The sequence below is a fragment of the Lepidochelys kempii genome, chromosome 14 (assembly GCF_965140265.1).
Source record: "Lepidochelys kempii isolate rLepKem1 chromosome 14, rLepKem1.hap2, whole genome shotgun sequence".
Lineage (NCBI taxonomy): Eukaryota > Metazoa > Chordata > Testudines > Cheloniidae > Lepidochelys > Lepidochelys kempii.
This window is the reverse complement of record NC_133269.1, coordinates 38,748,769-38,769,586: the sequence shown is the minus strand read 5'-3', so window position 1 is coordinate 38,769,586 and position 20,818 is coordinate 38,748,769. Positions and strand designations below refer to the sequence as shown.

Here is a 20,818-nt window from a genome sequence, read left to right as displayed (position 1 = left end):
TGTGTGTACATCTGTTCAATCCAGCCACACCTACAGGCTGCCAGATATATATGTGTGTGTGTGTGTCAAATCCAGCCAGGTAGTGATTAAATCTGAGTACAATTAAGATATTTCAGCCACACCTGAGTGACAAGTTTTACTTACCATTCAAACTTGCACATGGCTGCCTGCGAGCAGGTATGTGTATGTATACGGATGTGTATGTAATGAAATGTGCAATGTAATATGTGTTTGTATCTGTCAGAAGAAGAAAGAAAGAAGAGAGAAGAGAGAAAGAAAAAAATACTGCTTGGTGTCAATCATCCTTTTATCCAGTAGGAGGTGCTATACCCTCCTGGACTTTACAATAAGCCTTTCAAGATCAGGGTTTAAAGTCGTACCTTGAGCCCACCCAGGGATGCCAATTTTTTGCCTTAAAATTTAGACACCAATTATGTTACCTACAAATTTGTAATTTAACAAAAGGGTAACAAAGTTGTGTCCCACCATAAAGGGATTGCCAGGGTATTACCGGGGGGCTTGACTCTGACCCACAGAAGGCTCCCCAGATTTGTCTTGCTGACCCCTGAAAGGACACAGATTCAGCCTTCCACTCAAGGATGGCCACACAAGCAGTAATTCTTCAAAAACAAAAGATTTATTTAATAGAAAATAAGTGGTTACAATGTATTTAATAAAGCCAGAAAGAATTATTTCTGTTGGAATTCTGCAACAGTACACTGGCTCCAAATGGAACAGTTGCAGAATTCCAACAGGAGTAAAGTATGCACAGAAGGTAGTAAAAAGCAATAGAATGAAGTTTAAAGTATCATATGATTGAAGTGGTGCAACAAAATAAAAGACACAGGCTGTAATGGGGTGCAGACTCACCACCATGGCACCTCCTGCTGGCTGCTCTGGGAATTAGCTCAGTCCAGTTGAGTATACCACCTTTCAGGTGGTGTCTCACCTGCCATCAGTCTGCTATCTCCTCCTTCTGCACTGTCTGCGGACCTATGTCACTCTCAGATGGCGACCCTCCAGCTGTGCCCCCAGCTCAACCCTTCGGGGTGGGGGGGGAGGATACAATCCAGGGGTACCAAGAATCCTCAGTCCTTGCACCTGCCTCAGCAGCCCAAAGTCTAGTCCCTCACCTGAGGGGCAAACTGAAGTCTGGATTGGCCACGCTCCTCAGTGGCAAGTGCACTGCAAGGTGAGGGGGAAGAACTGCCCCCCCCCCCAAACTGGACAGCAGCCACACACCGTGTTGGCTGCAACCCCCCAGCGTCTGCTTTCCTGGTCCACTTCCCTGCAGCCCCAGCACCTTTCTGGCCCTTGGTATCAGGGGTCCCAGTAGCCAGTCAGGGTGGAGCTCTCTCTTGCTCAGCACTGCTCTATCCAACGAATCCTTCTCCCTCACCCTCCAGGGAGAGACTGAGCTCTGGTCTGCTGAGCAGCCCCTTATATCTGCTCCAGCAAGCCCTTTCCTGACTAGTTCTTAATGAGCTCTTTTGCCATTGGCTGGGCTCTGTGCAGCCGCTCCAAGGCTGCTCTAGGTCCTCCCAGGCCAAAGTGGGACAGCCGCCCCAATACACAGGATATTTTAACACATGCAGTCATTTCCGCTGTCAACTCTGCTCGGCCATCGTGAACCAAGCGGCACAGCTTCTGCCGCCAACTCTGATCTCCCACTCTCGCCGCTCTACCGAGCTTCTCCATGTTGTCTGTCCTGGGCTCCCGCCTCCATGAAAGCAGAAGACAACCATTTCCCGCCTTCCTTCGGCTATCGTGAACCGAACAGCACCTCTTCTGCTGCCACTCCGCTCTCCTACTTTTCGCGAACTTTTTCCAGGATTACCCATGCAGGCGCCATAGCGCGGCAAGCATGGAGCCCGCTCAGATCTCCGCTGCTGTTTTGACCATTGTACATACCTCACACATTATCCAGCAGTATGTGCAGTACCTGCAAAACCAGGCAAGGAAGCGATGACAGCGCGATTACAATAGTGATGAGGACATGGACACAGACGTTCCTAGAAGCACGGCATGTGGCGATTGGGAGATCATGATGGTGTTGGGCCAGATTCATGCCGTGGAACGCTGATTCTGGGCCCAGGAAACAAGCACAGACTGGTGGGACCGCATAGTGTTGCAGGTATGGGATGATTCCCAGTGGCTGCAAAACTTTCATATGCATAGGGCCACTTTCATGGAACTTTGTGACTTGCTGTCCCCTGCCCTGAAGAGCAAAGACACCAAAATGAGAGCAGCCCTCACAGTTGAGAAGCAAGTGGCCATAGCCCTGTGGAAGCTTTCAACGCCCGACAGCTACCTGTCAGTCGGGAATCAGTTTGGAGTGGGCAAATTTACTGTGGGGGCTGCTGTGCTGCAAGTAGCCAATGCAATCATTGACCAGCTGCTATCAAGAGTAGTGACTTTGGGAAATGTGCAGACCATTGTGGATGGCTTTAATGCACTGGGGTTCTCTAACTGCGGCGGGGCGATAGACAGAACCCATATCCCTAACTTGGCCCCGGAACACCGGGGCGGCCAGTATGTAAACCGCAAGGGGTACTTTTCCATGGTGCTACAAGCACTGGTGGATCAGAAGGGACGTTTCACTGACATCAACGTGGGATGGCCAGAAAAGGTGCATGATGCTCACATCTTCAGGAACTCTGGTCTGTTTGAACAGCTGCAAGAAGGGACTTACTTCCCAGAGCAGAAAATTACTGTTGGGGATGTTGAAATGCCTATAGTTATCCTCGGGACCCAGCCTACCCCTTAATGCCATGGTTCATGAAGCTGTACACAGGCACCCTGGACAGTAGTGAGGAGCAGTTCAACTATAGGCTGAGCAAGTGCAGAATGGTGGTAGAATGTGCTTTTGGATGTTTGAAAGCGCGCTGGTGCAGTTTACTGCGTCGGTTAGATCTCAGTACAACCAATATTCCAATTGTAATTGCTGCTTGTTGTATGCTCCACAATATCTGTGAGAGTAGGGGGAGACATTTATGGTGGGGTGGGAGGTTGAGGCAACTCGCCTGGTGGTCAGTTTCACACAGCCAGACATCAGGGCAATTAGAAGAGCACAGCAGGGCGCGCTGCACATCAGAGAAGCTTTGAAACCAGTTTCATGACTGGCCAGGCTACGGTGTGACAGTTGTGTTTGTTTCTCTTGAAGTTACCCGCCCCCTATATATATGAAAGGAAATAAAGTCACAAGTGTTTAAAAAAACGTTCTTTATTATTTGTTGCACAACACATTGAGAGAAATCAGAAGGTAGACGGGGGGGGGGGTGGAGGAGGAGGGAAGGACAAGTCCAGAAACCAAATCAAAATTTCGGATATGCCAGCTTTCTGCTGCTTGTGCAATCATCTGGGGTTGAGTGTGTGGCTCCCAGTAGCCTCTCATCCCCCCACCCCCGTGTTCTTGGGTATCTGGGTGAAGAGGCTATGGAACTTGGGAAGGAGGGAGGGCGATCATTCAGGGGCTGCAGTGGCAGTCTGTGGTCTTGCTGCCTTTCCCACATTAGATCCACCATACAGTGGAGCATGTCAGTTTGCTCCCCAATGAACTTGACCATAGCATCCTGCCTGCTCTCATCGCGTGCGTCCTTCCTCTCTTCGTGTTCATTTAACGCTTCACGGGACTCCGCAATTGTTTGCCTTCACACATTCAGCTGGGCCCTATCAGTGCAGGAGGACTGCATGAACTCGGCGAACATGTCTTCCCGAGTTCATTTTTTCCGCCTTCTAATCTGGACCAGCCTCTGGGATGGAGTAGATAGGGGTCGCGTTGAAACATTTGCACCTGCGTGAGGAGAAAAAGGGAGGGTTGTAATTTAAAAGATACATTTTAGGGAACAAAGGGGACACTCTTTCTCATTGAAACAGGCAATTCATAGTACACAGCACATGTTCTTTCTGTACAAGGTCGCATTTTGCCTCTTATACTGAAGTGCCTGCCACTTTGGTGTGAGTAAGCCATCACATGCAGCCGGGCAACAGAATTCAGCTTGCAGGCAGCCATGGTAAGCCCTAGGGGCACATGGCGTTCTGCTTCTTCTGCAGTCATTTCAATGCTTTTAAACTGCCAGGCCCCCTTTCCCATAGCAAGCAATGCCTGGAGGGTTTGCCATATAAAAGAAGGGCCAATGGGCTCTCTGGGATGATCGCTTCACACAACACCCCCACTGCCCCTTCCCCACATCCACCGTGTGGGTCCAGTGAGGCTCTGAGCAGGGATGAGCCCTTTAAACTAAACGCAAACGGCCCAGCACAATTGGGTTTCCCCCTACCCCCCACACCCACCACATGGTACCGGTCAGGCTCTGACTCACCAGAAGTGCATTCTCCAGGGTCATGGTCCGGGAGCATGCCTTGGGAGTGGGGGGAGGCTATTGGCTCCAGCGTTAAGAATAGTTCCTGGCTGGGGGGGGTGGGAAACGGATTCCCTACTTGCCGCCTGTGCACTGTCCTCCTTCTCCTCTTCATCCTCCAATAACTCATCCTCCTCACTCCATGCAATTCCCCCCTGGTGGGGTAGTGGTGGCATCACCCCCATAATTGCATGCAGCTCACGGTAGAAGTGGCATGTATGGGGCTGTGACCCAGAGTGCCTTTTTGCCTCCCTGGCTTTTTTGTACGCTTGCCTGAGCTCCTTGATTTTTGTATGACACTGCTCTGTGTCCCTGGAGTAGCCTCTTTCCGTCATGGCCCTGGAGACTTTAGCGTACGTATTTGCATTTCTTTTTTTGGAACATAGCTCTGCCATAACAGATTCATCTCCCCAACATGCAATGAGATCCAGTACCTCCCGTTCGAACCATGCTGGAGCTCGTCTACGAATCCGGGACCGCATGGTCTCTTGTGATGGTGGACTCTGCATGGTTGCCTGTGATGGTGGACTGTGCTGATGGTCACCTGTGCTGATGGTGACCAAACAGGAAATGAAATTCAAAAGTTCCCAGGGTTTTTACTGCCTACCTGGCTAGTGCATCGGAGTTGAGAGTGTTGTCCAGAGCGGTCACAAGGGAGCATTCGGGATAGCTTCCAGAGGCCAATAACTTTGAATTGCGTCCACAGTACCTGTAACCCGGAACTGCAATCTCGATTTTAGCGCTACTCCACTTGCCGAGGTGGAGTACAGAAATCGGATTAAAGAGCCCTTTAAATCTAAAAAACCGGTTTGGTCGTGTGGACGGAATCAGTTTTATTTCGAATTAACTTGGCTAATTCCAAAATAGCCTCATACTGTAGACCAGGCCTTTATTTGAACTGCATCATCCTTGTCTCTACCATTTTGGATTTTCTAAATTTAAACTGTCATTAATTTCTACTTAATTAGAGCTGTAATCTTAAAACTAATTACTGTTTTATGCAAACCGAAGTGTCCTGATACTATCACCACCTTAATTATGTCAATTGGGAGAAGTGAATTTTATAGCATTTTTAAACCCTTTGTGAGATTTTCCTGTAAGCTTCTATTAAGGTGGTGCTACAAAGTATCTCGGAACATCCAAAGCAAAAAACTCTTGTTATACTAACTCAGGCAGATGTTCAAAATAGCCAGAACCTTTGACGTCCCCTTGAGCCAGGAAACCCCTCAGTGGGGCGTGGATACACCCAAGGGCTCTGCTTGGCTCTGTGGGGTCAGCTCCTTCTTGACTAGGGAGAAGAATAAGTATTTGGAGCTCCCAAATGCAGCCCTCTTGTGGCATGAAAATGAAGCATCCCTCAGAGAATGGTGCTGATCTATGACCCTCCCTCTTTGCTCACATATAAGGACTGAGTGTTAGGGGGTTCCCTAGTAATAATAAGGTTTGAGTGTTAGGAGGTTTCCCCCTCTAAACTGCAGTAATCTGGGGGGCAGGACCAGGGATTTGTTTCCCTACTAACATCTCAGACCTAAGCACCATCAGGGCACAGACAGACAAACATCACTATGATAATAGCCCAGGCATCTGGGTTGTCTCTGCACATTAAAAGTGACTCAGTGCCTAAGTTTTCAGGGTAAAAGTTCTCTAGGTCCCCATGTTCTGCTTCTGAGGCTGTGCGCTGCTACTTGTCTCTACACATCCGGATGCTGATCATCCCCCTAAGCCCGAGGGTCATCCACAAATCGGGGGAAGATGGACACTCCCCCATCTAATTCACCTGCAGGGCCCGATCTGGTGGACATTCTCTGAACATAGCCTGTGGGTTGAACCTGTGAACAAGTGATGCTCTGCCCGCTTGGCTAAAAGTTAAAGGTTGGCACCACCCCCTCCCTCAGCTGGACTTTGAATGTGACAATCTAGTGAACAGCCCCTGTGAGCATGTCTATAGGGCTGGGCCCTCACATGAGTTAGGCACCAAGTGAGAAGAAGCTTTGGGGCAGAGGTGGGAGATAGGTGTCCAGATGCCCACAAGGAGGCAGCAATGTGCATGCTCACAGGCTGAAACACAGGCACCCAGTGAATGTTTTACCATGAAAACTTAGCAGCTGAGTGAATTTAGGAGCTTCTGGGGTGTAGCAGGAGTTTTGTGCATCACAATGGCCCTGAAACTGGGACTGTCACCTAACTGCTTTGTGCATCAGAACCCCTGTGCCTGGCTTTCTTTGACACTTCTCAGGGTTACCTGAGGTGTTCAGGGTGAATCACCACCAGCTGCTCACAGTGGAAGGAGCCCTGTCTGTGCCCATCAGGGGAAACACTCCCCAGGCCTGGGCTGCTGGTAACACAGGTGCGCTGCTCTGAGGCTCCATGAGAACCACTCTTTCCCAGTGCAGGCTGGCAATTTACACCTCCCCAACTTGGTTATGCTCGAGTGCACAGGCATGCCATCTTCGGGACACCCACAATGTCCACCATCCGCTGCATCCATGCAAGCAGTACAACCCCGATCCAACACAGGCCAACACTCTCCTCCACACAAGGCACTGAAGAGCATCTATAGAAAAACCCAACTGCAGTTTATTTAACGGAGCTGGAGACTGATTCACGCCAAAGCCAGTGTAAGGGTTGGGAAACCCAAGTTACAGGTAAAAGAGAAACACAAAGCACAGTTTACAGCCTGTACTTACAAACCAGTCACTTTCCTGGCCAATAAGGTGTTTCTCATCCAGAGGTTAGTCCTTGCAGGGCTTGTCCAGTTCAAAGGGCTTGGAGCCACTTTTTATGAGTCAACCCAGCCCCCGCTGGCAGAGTCACTCTGTAATGGATCCCTGCTTGGGTTTGTTCTCCTCTCTGATACAGTCACAGGCTCTTGCCTCTTAGCCCAGGGACCCCCCCTCTTCTGAGAACTCTCCTGTGTCTTTGAGTGTGCTCAACACTGCGTCTTCCCCAGACAGCAACACAAACTGGCTCCGTCCAGGGAGAGTGCAGAGTGGGTCGGGTCCCAGACTCCCCTTCCTCAGGGGGCAGGTTTCACTTCCAACACATTTGGAGCCCAATATCCTACATGTTCCACAGCTCTCAAAATAGTTTCCCCTACAAACACCCCTCACAACAACAGGAATAATCGGCTAGTTCTTAGCTTTCGGCAGAGCCCCCACATCACCCCCTTTGGTGTAAAAGAGAGAAGATGGTGGGACAGAGACGTAATATACCTGCCAGGGCAGGGCTGCGTGTGTCAGGGACAGGGCCGGCTCCAGGCTCCAGCGCTCCAAGCAGGTGCTTGGGGCGGCAATGAGAATGGGGCAGCAGTCCGTGTCCCGCGGTGGCAATTCGGCTGCAGCCCCGCTGCTCTCCCTGCCACGGCAGCAATTCGGCGGCGACTACTTCGGGCGGCACAATAGGTAGAGCTGCCCCTGGTCAGGGCCTATCGGTCTCACACGTCTCCCTTTCTAAAATGCACCTCACAGAGGTGTCGTGAGGCTAACAAGGCTGCCATCTGGGGGGGCAGATTGGGGGCTGAAGCCAAACCCCTGAGTTTCTTACCAGGATGCTGCTTACTCCTCTCCCACCTCCCCTCACCAGCGGGGAGCGAGAGGAATGCCCCCGCACCCAGCAGAACCAAAAAGCCCAGCCCTCAAAGCAGGAGCGGCAGCGTTCGAATCTGAGGTACCGGTTCCACCTCCTGACTGGCGAGAACCGCAGCAGCAAATGCAAAACCCAAAGGTGACAGCGGCCCTCACGCCGCTTGCCGCCCTTACTCCTCCGCCCTCTCCAGCCAGGAGTGACAGCGAAGCTCTCAGCCACACTACTACTCCCTCCTCTTCTGCCCCTCCCCTTCCTGGGCTGGCTATTGTTTGCTCAGCCAATAGGAATGTGGAGGTGTATCTGGTGGAGCTAATAACAATGCTGGGACCGGGAGCTTCCGCAGCAGGTTTTTCGACTTCACTGAAACAAGCAGGCTCAGGCGGGAGGTGGCGGAAGGCAGCTCCGTGCTTAGGTCAGAAGATGCTTGCTGCGGACTTCATCGCGCTCTGCCCCTCACCGGCACATGTTGGTATATTACAAAGGCAGGTACAAGCCCCTTGTGACACCAGTAGACACAGGGCTGCTGCCCCATGCACGTTCAGGGGCTAATTATCCCCACACCCAGCCCAGCTTTGGAAGTTTCAGGGCTTCACTGCAAGAGCAGAGCTAAAGAACGACCACCTGGGATCTTTCCCTGATGTCAAGAAACAAACATGAGGTGTCTGCTCTTGTGCAGATACAAGCAACTGCTGCCCCTAGGCAGCCATTTTATAGCTGTGCTGTGAGTCCTTCTCTTCCAGCTGTAAGTAATCTTAGCTCCTGTTTACTTTCTCTTTATTTCTGAGGGTGCCAGAGTCTCACAAACTTGAGTACCATCCGTGAATTTCATTGACGTGTTTATTCTCCCAAATCCTTCCAGCTTAATCCTTTGTATTTATCATAACTATTTGTATAAACCCTTCAGTGCACATAATCCCAAACCAATCTGAATAATCTGTAATATTTGGCTGCGAAAATTTATTTTAGTCTAGATCTATGTTGCTAAAATCCGTCATTTAGTTATCGAGTGACTTTTAAGAGGGTTTTTTAAAAAAAAGTTTGGTACCTCAGCTACTTTTGAGCCATCGTTAATTTCACCCCCTTAATTTGTTAATTAATGAACATACTTTGTCTCTAATGTTAATTTCCCCCTTGACAAATTTTTAAATGTTCATCTTACCCACTGTAGCTCAGCATCAGCTCATTTCTGTTAGTGATCAAAGATCAAATTACAACACATAATCTGAAAATTTATTTCATGATGAACTAGAAAGATCTCCACATACATCATGCCCAAGAATAATCTAGAGATCATACAGCCACTGTGCTGGCTCTGTGTATGATGAAAACCACTTCAAGCCAGGAGGTGCTGCTAGGGTTCCCATCTCAGTCGGACCGGACGCCATTTGTGGCAATGGCATCCAGTCTGACTGAGTTGGTGTCAGGGTTCCCACCCCACTCTGAACTCGGGGGTACAGATGTGGGGACCCGTATGAAAGACCCCCTAAGCTTATATTTTACCATCTTAGGTTAAAACTTCTCCAAGGTACAAATCCCTTTCCTTGTCCTTGGACTGGTATTGCTGCCACCACCAAGTGATTTACACAAAATATTCAGCGAAGGGTCACTTGGAATCCCTATCCCCACAAAATATGCCCCCAAGCCACTTCACCCCCTTTTCTGGGGAGGCTTGAGAATAAACTACCAACCAGTTGCCTTACCAAAGTGAGCACAGACCAGACCCTTTGTCTTCAAGACACTGAAATCAATCAGGTTCTTAAAAGAAGAACTTTATTTATAAAGAAAAAAGTAAAAGAATCACACCTGCAAAATCAGGATGGAAAGTAACTTTACAGGGTAAGAAAAAGATTTAAAACACAGAGGATTCCCCTCGGGGCTCAGCTTCACAGTTACAAAAACAGGAATGAAACTACTTCTGTAGCATAGGAAAATTCCCAAGCCAAAACAAATGATAACCTAATGAATTTCCTTGCCCTACTCACAGTTTCTGTGGATTTAGATGGATTATTCCAGGTATATTTTTCAGGAGATATTGTACCTGCTTGGCTTCTCCCTCCATCCGGAGAGGGAACAACTCACAGAACAACAAACAAATCCTTCCCCCCCAGGTTTGAAAGTATCTTCTTTTCTCATTGGTCCTTCTGGTCAGATGCCAACTAGGTTATTTGAACTGCTTAACCCTTTACAGGTAAGGCAATCCAGTACAGCTGCCAAGCATACATAAAGGTTGCTACCCTTCCCCCTATAGTCATGACAGTTGGCAGCCCTAGGTGCTGCACCCCTAGTGCCCCTACTTCCAGCACTTATAACTTCTTTTTTAAAGGCTACGTATCTGATTGAAAATAGTTCTTAGACCCAGATTCCTGGGCAGTGTTTGAAACCCAGACATTGGAGCACTAGGACATTGAAAGTGAAATGAATTAAAAGTTGTTGTTAATTAAAAAATTAACACTGATTTTTTTTTTCCAGTGGCCACACTTTGACAAATGGAGAAAGTAGAGCACAGCCAGGCTGCAAGAGCCGTGCTACAGAATAGAAAACCTGGAATCTTTCCCTGCTGTGAGGAAACAAGCATAAGCTGCCACCACCACAAATATTGTTTAAATTACACTTAAAACTTTCCAATTTTTTTCCAACTCTCTAATTTTGCAGTGAACGGCAGTGCCCCATTGTGGCCATTTATTCTACCATTTAGTCCCACTTGTCTGTGGGAGTCTTTCCTTTACCAACAATGGACTTTGGGTCAGGTCCATCGGCTGTGACACAGAAACACCGATTCCCCTGGGAATGTCTGCATTTTACCAAATCTCCCCAGAGTGGGGCTGCACTTTTCTTGGACCTTTTCCCCAGAGACCTTTTGAGGAGCTGCTGCCCCTCAACTCCTACCCTTGAGCAGCCATTTTGCAGCTTTCTGCTGTATCTCCTCTTCCAGCTGGTAAATATTCGTATCTTCGATTGTACTTACTGTTCAACATTTGTGAGCGTGGCAGAGTCTCACAAACTTGAGTATGATCAGTGAATTTCATGGAGGTGATGTTTACTGTATCAAATCCTTACAGCAACACACTAGAAACCTCCTTCCAGCTTAATCCTTTGTATTTATCATAACTATTTGTATAAACCCTTCAGTGAACATAACTCTATGCCAATCTGAACAATTTGTACAATTGAGTTGGCAAATTTTGTTTGTTATAGATCTGTGCTGCTAATATCAATCATTTAATTGTACTCTAGATAGTCATTCTTTTTAAAGGCATAAACCATAATGTTAATAAAAAATGTTTAAATAAATAGATTGGTCTACTTTTGGGCTAGTTTTTAAGTGACTGTGGACTACTGATGCAGTAGAAAATAGCCCTGGGAATCATGGTTAAAGATGCCCCCCCCACCCCAAAATCTGAAATGGTGCCCCTGAAGGCTAAGCACATTGAAGATTGTGAGGTGTCCAGATACAGCAGTGACAGGGGACAGAAAGGTATCAGCAATGATAAGAAGTGATGCTGTTCCCTTTCCACACCAAATCACACACAAATCACAAGTGTGTTTCATAAACTCTCTTAATGTCATCTGGATTCCTTCAATATCTTTTGGTTTTGTTAAATCCCCAGCTCCTGGAATCCTGTGAATATAGGAGAAACTCTCTCTCTATATATATTTTTTTATACAAGTTTCTTGCAGGAGAAGCTTAAAAGTTTGAAGAGTTATTTTCTCTTGTGGATTAGTGGAAAAACTTGAGAATGACCAAAGTGAAACCTCATCACTCAGCACCAAAAAAGTGATACATTTTACACAAGATCTCATGATTCCTTCAGCCAATCTCATGAATTTTGAATACTTGGTGCTGGCAGTAGTGCATGGTCATTGATCAGTTTATGTTTCCAGAGCTGTTTTCTCCAAGTGAGACTCTAAGTCTCAGATCCTCAGAGGTATTTAGGAATCTAACTCCCACTTCTGTCAATGTGAGTTAGGAGCTTACATACCTTAGAGGATCTGGATCTAGGGATCTAAATGTAAACTTGAGCATTCTCCTTTATCTTTTTATTTCACCCCCAGTTCAGAGGGGCTGTGCTCATTTTCTTCTTGGGGCCTACAGCACGGCTCCGTGTGCAGTCCCAGAGCTTACCCTCTCTGTCCATTTCCCTTTCTGTTGATTCTGCTGTTTTTGATAACTGGTGACACTCATTTAGTGGGCTTTCCATGGGTAAATTGTCGAGAATTAAGGGCTGAATTCTCACTGGCACAGTATTGCCAACCCCAGTACAAACCAGTGAAAAAATATTTTCCATAAACCATAATCAAAATGTACAGCTGGTTACTTTGTTCTCTCCTTTTGAGTTGGAGACAAAGAGCAAGATCCATGAAGGGACCTAGATATTGTACTCCTGGGGGAATTCTGCACCAAAAAATTAAAAACTCTGCACACAGTATTTTAAAATTCTGCATATTTTATGTGTCAAAATAACACAATATAATCATGCAAGTTTCAATTATTGGTAATTTATTTCAAAATACCTGTCAGCAACTATATCTGTAACAGACCAAAAAAAAAATCTGGTAAATTTTTTTCACAAATAGATTCAGCTGTTCTGGTGCCATGGTCGCCCCTGGTGGGTGAAAGGCGAAACTGCAGCACTTCTCAGGCAGAGTGTATGTTCTGCAGAAGAAAAGAATTCTGCAGCTGGACATAAATTCTGCGTGTGCACAGTAGCACAGAATATCCCCAGGAGTAGTATCACAATGTTGAATGTCACTGCATCTAAATGTTAGCTGCCTGGAAAATCACTGGAATGACACTGTGAGCCACAAAGCCTGAGTTATGGGGAGATGTGTCTTACAATGGGTGACACAAAAGCCAGCATGCTAGGCAGAGAGCTGCCTAAGCCAGCCAATGGGAGATGCTGACCTGAGGGATATTCTACAGGGAGTCTAGACACCTAACTCAGCTTTGTGGATTGCAGAGCTGTTCCTGTGACGGTCTAGGCCCATAGTATCTTGATACATTTTGTTCCTGAGGTAAAATCTCCAAAACACAGAGCAACTTTTCTCTTCTTAGGATCAATTTTGGAGCTGTTTGGGGAGTTTGAAGAAAGAGGGAGATGAGAATATGGTGTTTAACCAGAGTGAGGAAAAGGAAAATCCAGGAACTGATGTTAGGTGCCGTTGTTATTCACCAATAAATACAGGGATGTTATCAGTGCTCAGATCTCTGAGTAACAGGAGAGTAACAGCAAGTAACATGCTCTTTCCTGTGAGAGACTATTTATTGTTTCCTCTGTGCAAAGTAATTTCTGTTCTGGCTTAATGGAAATGAAACAGGAGAAAGGAGGAAATTATATTTACTTACTGAATAATCCAAATAGTTTTTAAAACATGAACAATTTGAACAATCTTTATTAGAAATCTCAATTCCTCTGCATCTAAAGTACTCTATAATTACAGCTAGTTGACATTTTTCACACAAAAACGTCTGTCACCTGAAAGTATCGCTTCAGCAAAATCTGAAACCTGGAAATGTTGCTTTTTATGACATTACTCTAGATTCTGATCAGGAGAATCAAAATGTAATGTCGAACAGTTGAATTATTTCATTTTCAGTCTAAAATGTCCACCCACATTTTCTGTTTCCACATTTCTGCAGAAAAACATTTCAGAATAGTTAGTTCCAGAAATATTTTCAATATGCTGAGATTTCAGTCTGATCCGGAGAGGGAAAGGTCTAAATTTCACTCAACCGGAACATTCTGTTTCTCTGAGATCATCCCAGCAGGAGATCATGTGCTGCTCCCTGCCCTCCCGCAAGTGACCTACCCCAGTGACCGTTCTAGGCACTGATCAGATGGTGACCCTGTGCCTGGTCGTACTCTGCTGCTCCCCCTGGTGTTGGGCACTGGGAGTGCTCCGGAAGCAGCATCTACAGGGGAATCTCTCAACTGAGCCTAGGTCACAACCCAAAGAAAGGTCAAAGGTTGAACCCACTGGTTTGCAATGGAACGCTCCCTCCTGCAGGAAAGGGACGATAATTAAATAGCCATTGAAGCAGGGTCCTGCACCTGCATCTTCTACCTCCCAGTGTCCAAGCTATAGAGTCATTGTCACCTTCTCGCTTTGACCCAGGGACTATTTAATTATTTAGCCAGAGTGGAGCAGTTTGATCAGAAAAGATTACAGGAGCCTCACATCAGAATGTCCCAGATCCCCGTGGTTAGGGCAGTCAACTGAGCAGTGGGAGACTTGCGTTCAAATCCTTCCTCCCCGTCAGGCAGAGCGGAGAGTAGAACCTGAGTCTGCCATATGCCAGGGTAGTGCCCTAACCACTGGGTTCAATATTATAAAAGAGCCTCTGCCAGCACCTCCCCTGGGTTTTGTCTGAGCCCTGATCCAAAAGGGGTGCTCAGCACGCTCTCTTACAGGACTGGGCTCCACAGACAAGAGAGGCTTTCCACTGCCGGCCTTCTGATTGAGGATCCTTCTGGGGTTTAGATGTGACGCAGGCGCTGGATGCCTAGCGTGAGGCAGCAGGGCCCAGGCCCAGAAGCAGAAATTTAGAAACATTGGGAAATTTTCCTACAGAAATGTTGGTGCTGAGTGAGGGGCCAGGCAGCGGCTTTCTGGATTTGAGTGGCACCTAATTCTGGGAGTCAGGGGTCTAAAGCTGGGCTTTGGGCACCTAAGTCCAATTGCAGATCTGGGTCGTTAATGGAAAATGAAGGAGACTGGCAGTGGGAGAAACTAAATGCTACTTTATTATTCCAAAGGACGAACAAAGACAGACTCCGTTCCCCACCCCCAGCCTAGCTCAGGGGGGTACTTTTCGGTTCCATCCCAGCACAGTGCCACGCCCAACTCTCACAAGAACCAACAACAGAGCAACACGTATAAATGATAGAAAAGTGGCGAGAAGCCACGAGAGATACTGGGACCCCATCACAAAAGGAAACACTCCAAGAACAGGGAATCCAAAGATCTCAGGAAGGAGGGATGAGTGTGGGGTGAGTGGGGCAGAGACAGTCTCTCTCGTCCCCACACAGGACACTGCAGCAGATGGGAAGGGGGTGACAAAGTTCACATCACAAAGGGTAGAATACGGTTAAAATAAAATAAAAAAGGACTATTCTGGCATTCATTAAGTCCTCAGTAAATCTGAGCTACATCTAAGCTAAGCCAATATCAAAGTCTGTGACCAAACAGCCTTCTGGAATAGAGAAAAACCCACACTCCAGGGTGGGCTATAAAACACTTTTACACTCATAAAGTGAAATTTCAGAGAACCTGAAGACTCAAAAACAGGAAAATAAATGTAGCCATTTTCTTCTGAAGTGGCTAAACTGTCTTCACCTCTTGCCTAATAATTCGGTTGTATGAGTTACAAAAGTTTTAGCAAAAAGAAAAGGAGGACTTGTGGCACCTCAGAGACTAACAAATTTATTAGAGCATAAGCTTTCGTGAGCTACAGTGTCACAAGTCCTCCTTTTCTTTTTGCGGATACAGACTAACACGGCTGAAAAGTTTTAGCATCATCATAAGAAATAAAAACAAAAAGAAAAAAAACCTTCCCATCTACAAATGATCTAGACTAGCACAGAAAAGTCTGGAAGCAATTTCAGCAATACATAGAAACCGATCAGAAAAGTAAACTGTGCTTTGAGGTTCTTTGGGATGCCTCCCTTCCCCTCCCTTGCAGGTTTGTCACACTTTCTTCTCCAGCCCTCCAAAGTCTCATGGAGGATCACAGAAATCAAAGCTGATTCTTAAGCATCTAGAGCCAGGGACACGGTGGTAAGTGTCACCTTAGAAGGCAGAGGGGTAGAACAGGGACAGGATAAAACTCTCCATCGCTTGGACAGAGGCTGCTGTGTGGAGGGTGATGGTGATACAGGAAGGAGGGGATACCTCGGACTCACCCTATTGCCCTGAAATAGCACAGAAGCTAAAACACCACATTTTACTATCCCTGCCCCCACTTTTTTAGCATCTGTTTAGTTCTGCCCCCTAAGGGAGAAAATGTACAACCACTCAATGCTTTTCAGCACAGCCTGGAGTAATGTGAGACTGGCTGGGAATGAGACAATCCGGCCCCAAAGGAGGAAAGTCAGGGACTAACGATCACTCTGCTCATGGCGAGGATCAGACTAGATAATATACTTCAGGGTCAGTGTGACTAAAAAGAGTGTTGGAGCGTCAGGGGAGACGAGCTGGCTAATCCCAACCATTTTCCAACCATAGACAGATGCTCGGAGGCTGATGCTGCCGAGTCAGAGGTGGGCTCCCCAGGCCTCCCACAAAGGGCCCTGTGGGAATCAGCCCCTCTCAGTGGTGCTGTCTGAATGCAGCGGGGGCAGGGAGAAGGGGCAGAGGGGGTGAGTGAGGAGAGGCAGCACCTCTCTACCCCTGTGCTCTCCCTCTCCTCTTATCCCATGATCCCCAAACACTCGATAGCCCCAGCACCCAGCTCCCCCTGCTTCCCAGCTCCCCCAGCCCCAACCATTCAATCCTCAGTGTCCTCCCCAGAACCCATCAGCCTGGTGCCTCAATATTTGATCCCCCAGAGCCCAGCGCCCTGGGGGATTCAGGGAGGGGAGGAATAACCAGCTCCAGGGACGCTCCAGGTAAGTGGGGGAGCCCAGCCCAGGGGCTGCTGGAAGATGGGGGATGGAGATGGGTGTCAAGAGTGAATGTGGGGTCTGGCCCAAGTGTCCTTCTACTCATCTCCATGGCAGGGGGATCCCGGCTGGGAGGGGAAGGGAGACGGGGGAACTTCAGCCAGGCAGACAGAGCAGCTGGAGGAGTTTCTCTCTCTCCCTTCTCCCCTGTGGCCCATCAGCTCAGCAGCCAGGGCTGTAGCAGGGAAGAGGGGCTGATTGGGGCTTCTCCCTCTCTGCCTGGGGTTTGCTTAGACCAAGCAGAGCCAGAGGGTCACTGACTAGCTGATGATCAGCTACTGCTGGATCCTCACTCCAGTGATGGCAGCTGGGTCTTTGGGAGCCAAATGCCCCTGATGTGTGTGGGAATGAGGAAATTGATTACTATGGCTTAGTCAGAGCCCTGAGAAAATTTCCGTGCTGTGTGCAGGAGTCTCTCATGTCAAACTTTGTCTTAGCTCCACTTGGAGCATTTTCCACTCTGAGAACATCTCAGGTTTCTTCCCTATGTAGATTTGCAGGTGCCTGATACTCCAGAAGCACCAAATGAACCTTTCCCCACATTCAAGCTTTCTCTGTTGTATGGATCACTGATGTGTGAGCTCAGATTGAATCTCAAACTTTAGTGGATTCTCTGATGTTTAATGAGGTGTGATCGCTGAATGAAGCTTTCTCCACAGGCAAGGCATTTATGAAGTTTAGATCCTGTGTGGATTCTCCCATGTTTAATGAGGTTTGATCTCAGTGTGAAACTCTTCCCACAATCCAAGCACTTATGGGGTCTTTCTCCCGTGTGGGTTACCTGATGTGTTTTCAGGCATGATCTTAGTGTGAAACTTTTCCCACACTCCAAGCACTTATAAGGTCTTTCTCCTATGTGGATCCTCTGATGTATTTTAAGGGTAGAGTTCCACATGAAACATTTCCCACAGTTGAGGCATTTCTGAAGTTTGTCACCGGTGTGAATTCTGTGATGTGCAACAAGATGAGAACTCCCAATGAAACTTTTCCCACACTCGAGGCATTTATAGGGTCTTTCTCCCATATGGGTTCTCTGATGTTGAGTGAGTTGTGAGCTGCAGCTAAAGCTTTTCCCACAGTCCAAGCACTTATGGGGTCTCTCTCCTGTGTGGATTCTCTGATGCCTAGTAAGGTTTGATCTCTGTATGAAATTTTTACCACAGTCCAAGCACTTATGGGGTCTCTCCCCTGTGTGGATTCTCTGATGTGTTATAAGGCTTGACTTCCAACAGAAACTTTTCCCACATTCCAAGCATTTATAGCGTCCCTCTCCTGTGTGGACTGTCTGATGTGTAACAAGTGCTGATTGCTGTGTGAAACTTTTCCCACAGTCCAAGCACTTATGGGGTCTCTCTACTGTGTGGACTGCCTGATGTCTAATAAGGTGTGATTTCTGCATGAAACTTTTCCCACAGTCCGAGCACTTATGGGGTCTCTCTCCAGTGTGGATTGCCTGGTGTGTAACAAGGCGTGATCTCCATGTGAAACTTTTCCCACAGTCCAAGCACTTATGGGGTCTCTCTCCGGTGTGGATTGCCTGATGTGTAACAAGGGCTGATCTCCATGTGAAACTTTTCCCACAGTTCAAGCACTTATGGGGTCTCTCTCCGGTGTGGATTGCCTGATGTGTTATAAGGCTTGACTTCCAACTGAAACTTTTCCCACATTCCAAGCATGTATAGCGTCCCTCTCCTGTGTGGACTGTCTGATGTGTAACAAGTGCTGATCTCTGTGTGAAACTTTTCCCACAGTCCAAGCACTTATGGGGTCTCTCTACTGTGTGGACTGTCTGATGTCTAATAAGGTGTGATTTCTGCATGAAACTTTTCCCACAGTCCGAGCACTTATGGGGTCTCTCTCCGGTGTGGATTACCTGGTGTGTAACAAGTGCTGATCGCTGTGTGAAACTTTTCCCACAGTCCAAGCACTTATGGGGTCTCTCTCCGGTGTGGATTACCTGGTGTGTAACAAGGCGTGATCTCCATGTGAAACTTTTCCCACAGTCCAAGCACTTATGGGGTCTCTCTCCGGTGTGGATTGCCTGATGTGTAACAAGGGCTGATCTCCATGTGAAACTTTTCTCACAGTTCAAGCACTTATGGGGTCTCTCTCCAGTGTGGATTCTCTGATGTGTTATAAGGCCTGACTTCCAACTGAAACTTTTCCCACACTCCAAGCATTTATAGCGTCCCTTTCCTGGGTGGACTGTCTGATGTGTAACAAGTGCTGATCGCTGTGTGAAACTTTTCCCACAGTCCAAGCACTTATGGGGTCTCTCTCCGGTGTGGATTCTCTGATGTGTAACAAGGGCTGATCTCAATGTGAAACTTTTCTCACAGTCCAAGCACTTATGGGGTCTCTCTCCAGTGTGGATTGCCTGATGTGTAACAAGGGCTGATCTCAATGTGAAACTTTTCTCACAGTTCAAGCACTTATGGGGTCTCTCTCCAGTGTGGATTCTCTGATGTGTTATAAGGCCTGACTTCCAACTGAAACTTTTCCCACACTCCAAGCATTTATAGCGTCCCTTTCCTGGGTGGACTGTCTGATGTGTAACAAGTGCTGATCGCTGTGTGAAACTTTTCCCACAGTCCAAGCACTTATGGGGTCTCTCTCCTGTGTGGATTACCTGGTGTGTAACAAGGCGTGATCTCCATGTGAAACTTTTCCCACAGTCCAAGCACTTATGGGGTCTCTCTCCGGTGTGGATTCTCTGATGCGTAACAAGGGCTGATCTCAATGTGAAACTTTTCCCACAGTCCAAGCACTTATGGGGTCTCTCTCCAGTGTGGATTCTCTGATGTGTGATAAGATTGGACTTCCAACCGAAAGAGTTCCCACAATCGAGGCATTTATAGGGTCTCTCTCCTCTGTGGATTCTCTGATGGTTAGTAAGGTTTGTGCTGTTAGTTAAGCTTTTCCCACACACCAAGCATGTATATGCTCGCTCCCCTGTGTGGACTCTCTGATGTCTAATAAGATGTGATCTCCATATGAAACTTTTCCCACAGTCCGAGCACTTATGGGGTCTCTCTCCGGTGTGGATCCTCTGATGTGTAACAAGGCCTGATCTCCGTGTGAAACTTTTCCCACAGTACAAGCACTTGTGAGGTCTCTCTCCTGTGTGGATTGCCTGATGTCTAATTAGCTCTGACTTCCCACTGAAACATTTCCCGCACTCGAGGCATGGATAGGGATTTTCTCCCGTGTGGCTTCTCCCATGGTTATTAAGAAGTGAGCAGGTATTGAAGTTTTCCATACAGTCCAAGCATTGAAGAGGTTTCTCTCCAATATGGATTATCTGATGTGTCACAAGGTGTGATCTCAGAATGAATCTTTTCCCACATTCAAGGCACTGATAGGGTTTTTCTTCCTTGGGATTTGTGTGGTGAGCTGTGGAATCCTTGTCTCCTCCCCCAGTTTTAATAGATTCATCCACTTTCTTCCTTGGGTGGTTTCCCAACAACCTCTCTGACCTGTGCCAATTTCCCCAGGCTTCTCCCTCCTCCAAGCACTGGGAAAAATTCCCTTCAACTCTTCCCACAAAGGTCCCCTGTGGTTCTACTTCCCCAGGAACTTCCTCATGGTGATTCCCTTCCTCGTTCTCACTCCCTTGCTCATCACCTGCTGGGAGAGAGACAATCAAGGCAGGAGTCATTGTGCTGGGGAGAAAGAGGAATCTGCTAACACTGTGAAGGTTGAGTAATTGGATTCTGTCTCTACTTCCCACCCAAACACTCATGCAGAAGGAAAGTTGGGAAGGAAACTCCTGCAGCTAACAGGCTGGGTGGAAAGACATGAGCAATATCTGATGACTACGGCCCTACTCCGGCTGAGATGAGGAACAACTGAGGGCTCTTACTCACACCACATTTCTGGGATTCTCAACTTTTTCCTTTATTTGCCCGATGGTTTCTGTCAGTCCTCACCTGTGCAGGTGCCTCTTGGGATCTCTTTTTCCCCCGAGGCCTGGAGATCCGGGAGCCACGGCCCTTCCCCTCGTTCCAGCCGGGCGATGAGGTCAGGTTTGGGAAAGGGAAATCCTGCGCAGGGGGTGAAATCAGACCAGATCAGGTTGCATGGAGGATTGGGAGTGTGTCTGTCACAAAGGACAATCCAGGAGTGGAACCTGTCCCCCTGCTGTGCTGGGAGAATAAGGAATCCAAAGGGATGGGAACATGGTCACTGAGCCCCCTTGGGAGAGGCAGATGT

At 47.6% G+C, this 20,818-nt stretch overlaps 1 protein-coding gene across 1 annotated transcript in view; it reads right to left on the bottom strand.

Annotated features, from left to right (window-relative positions):
* Nucleotides 1–3,207: 3,207 nt before the first annotated feature.
* The window catches only part of LOC140898084 (uncharacterized), a 40,819-nt gene continuing 23,208 nt past the window's right edge, over nt 3,208–20,818 (bottom strand). The window contains 2 exon segments of the mRNA XM_073311542.1: nt 3,208–3,793; nt 4,323–19,726. Coding sequence (XP_073167643.1) covers nt 17,208–19,726 — 2,519 coding nt within the window. The 3' untranslated portion in view covers nt 3,208–3,793; nt 4,323–17,207.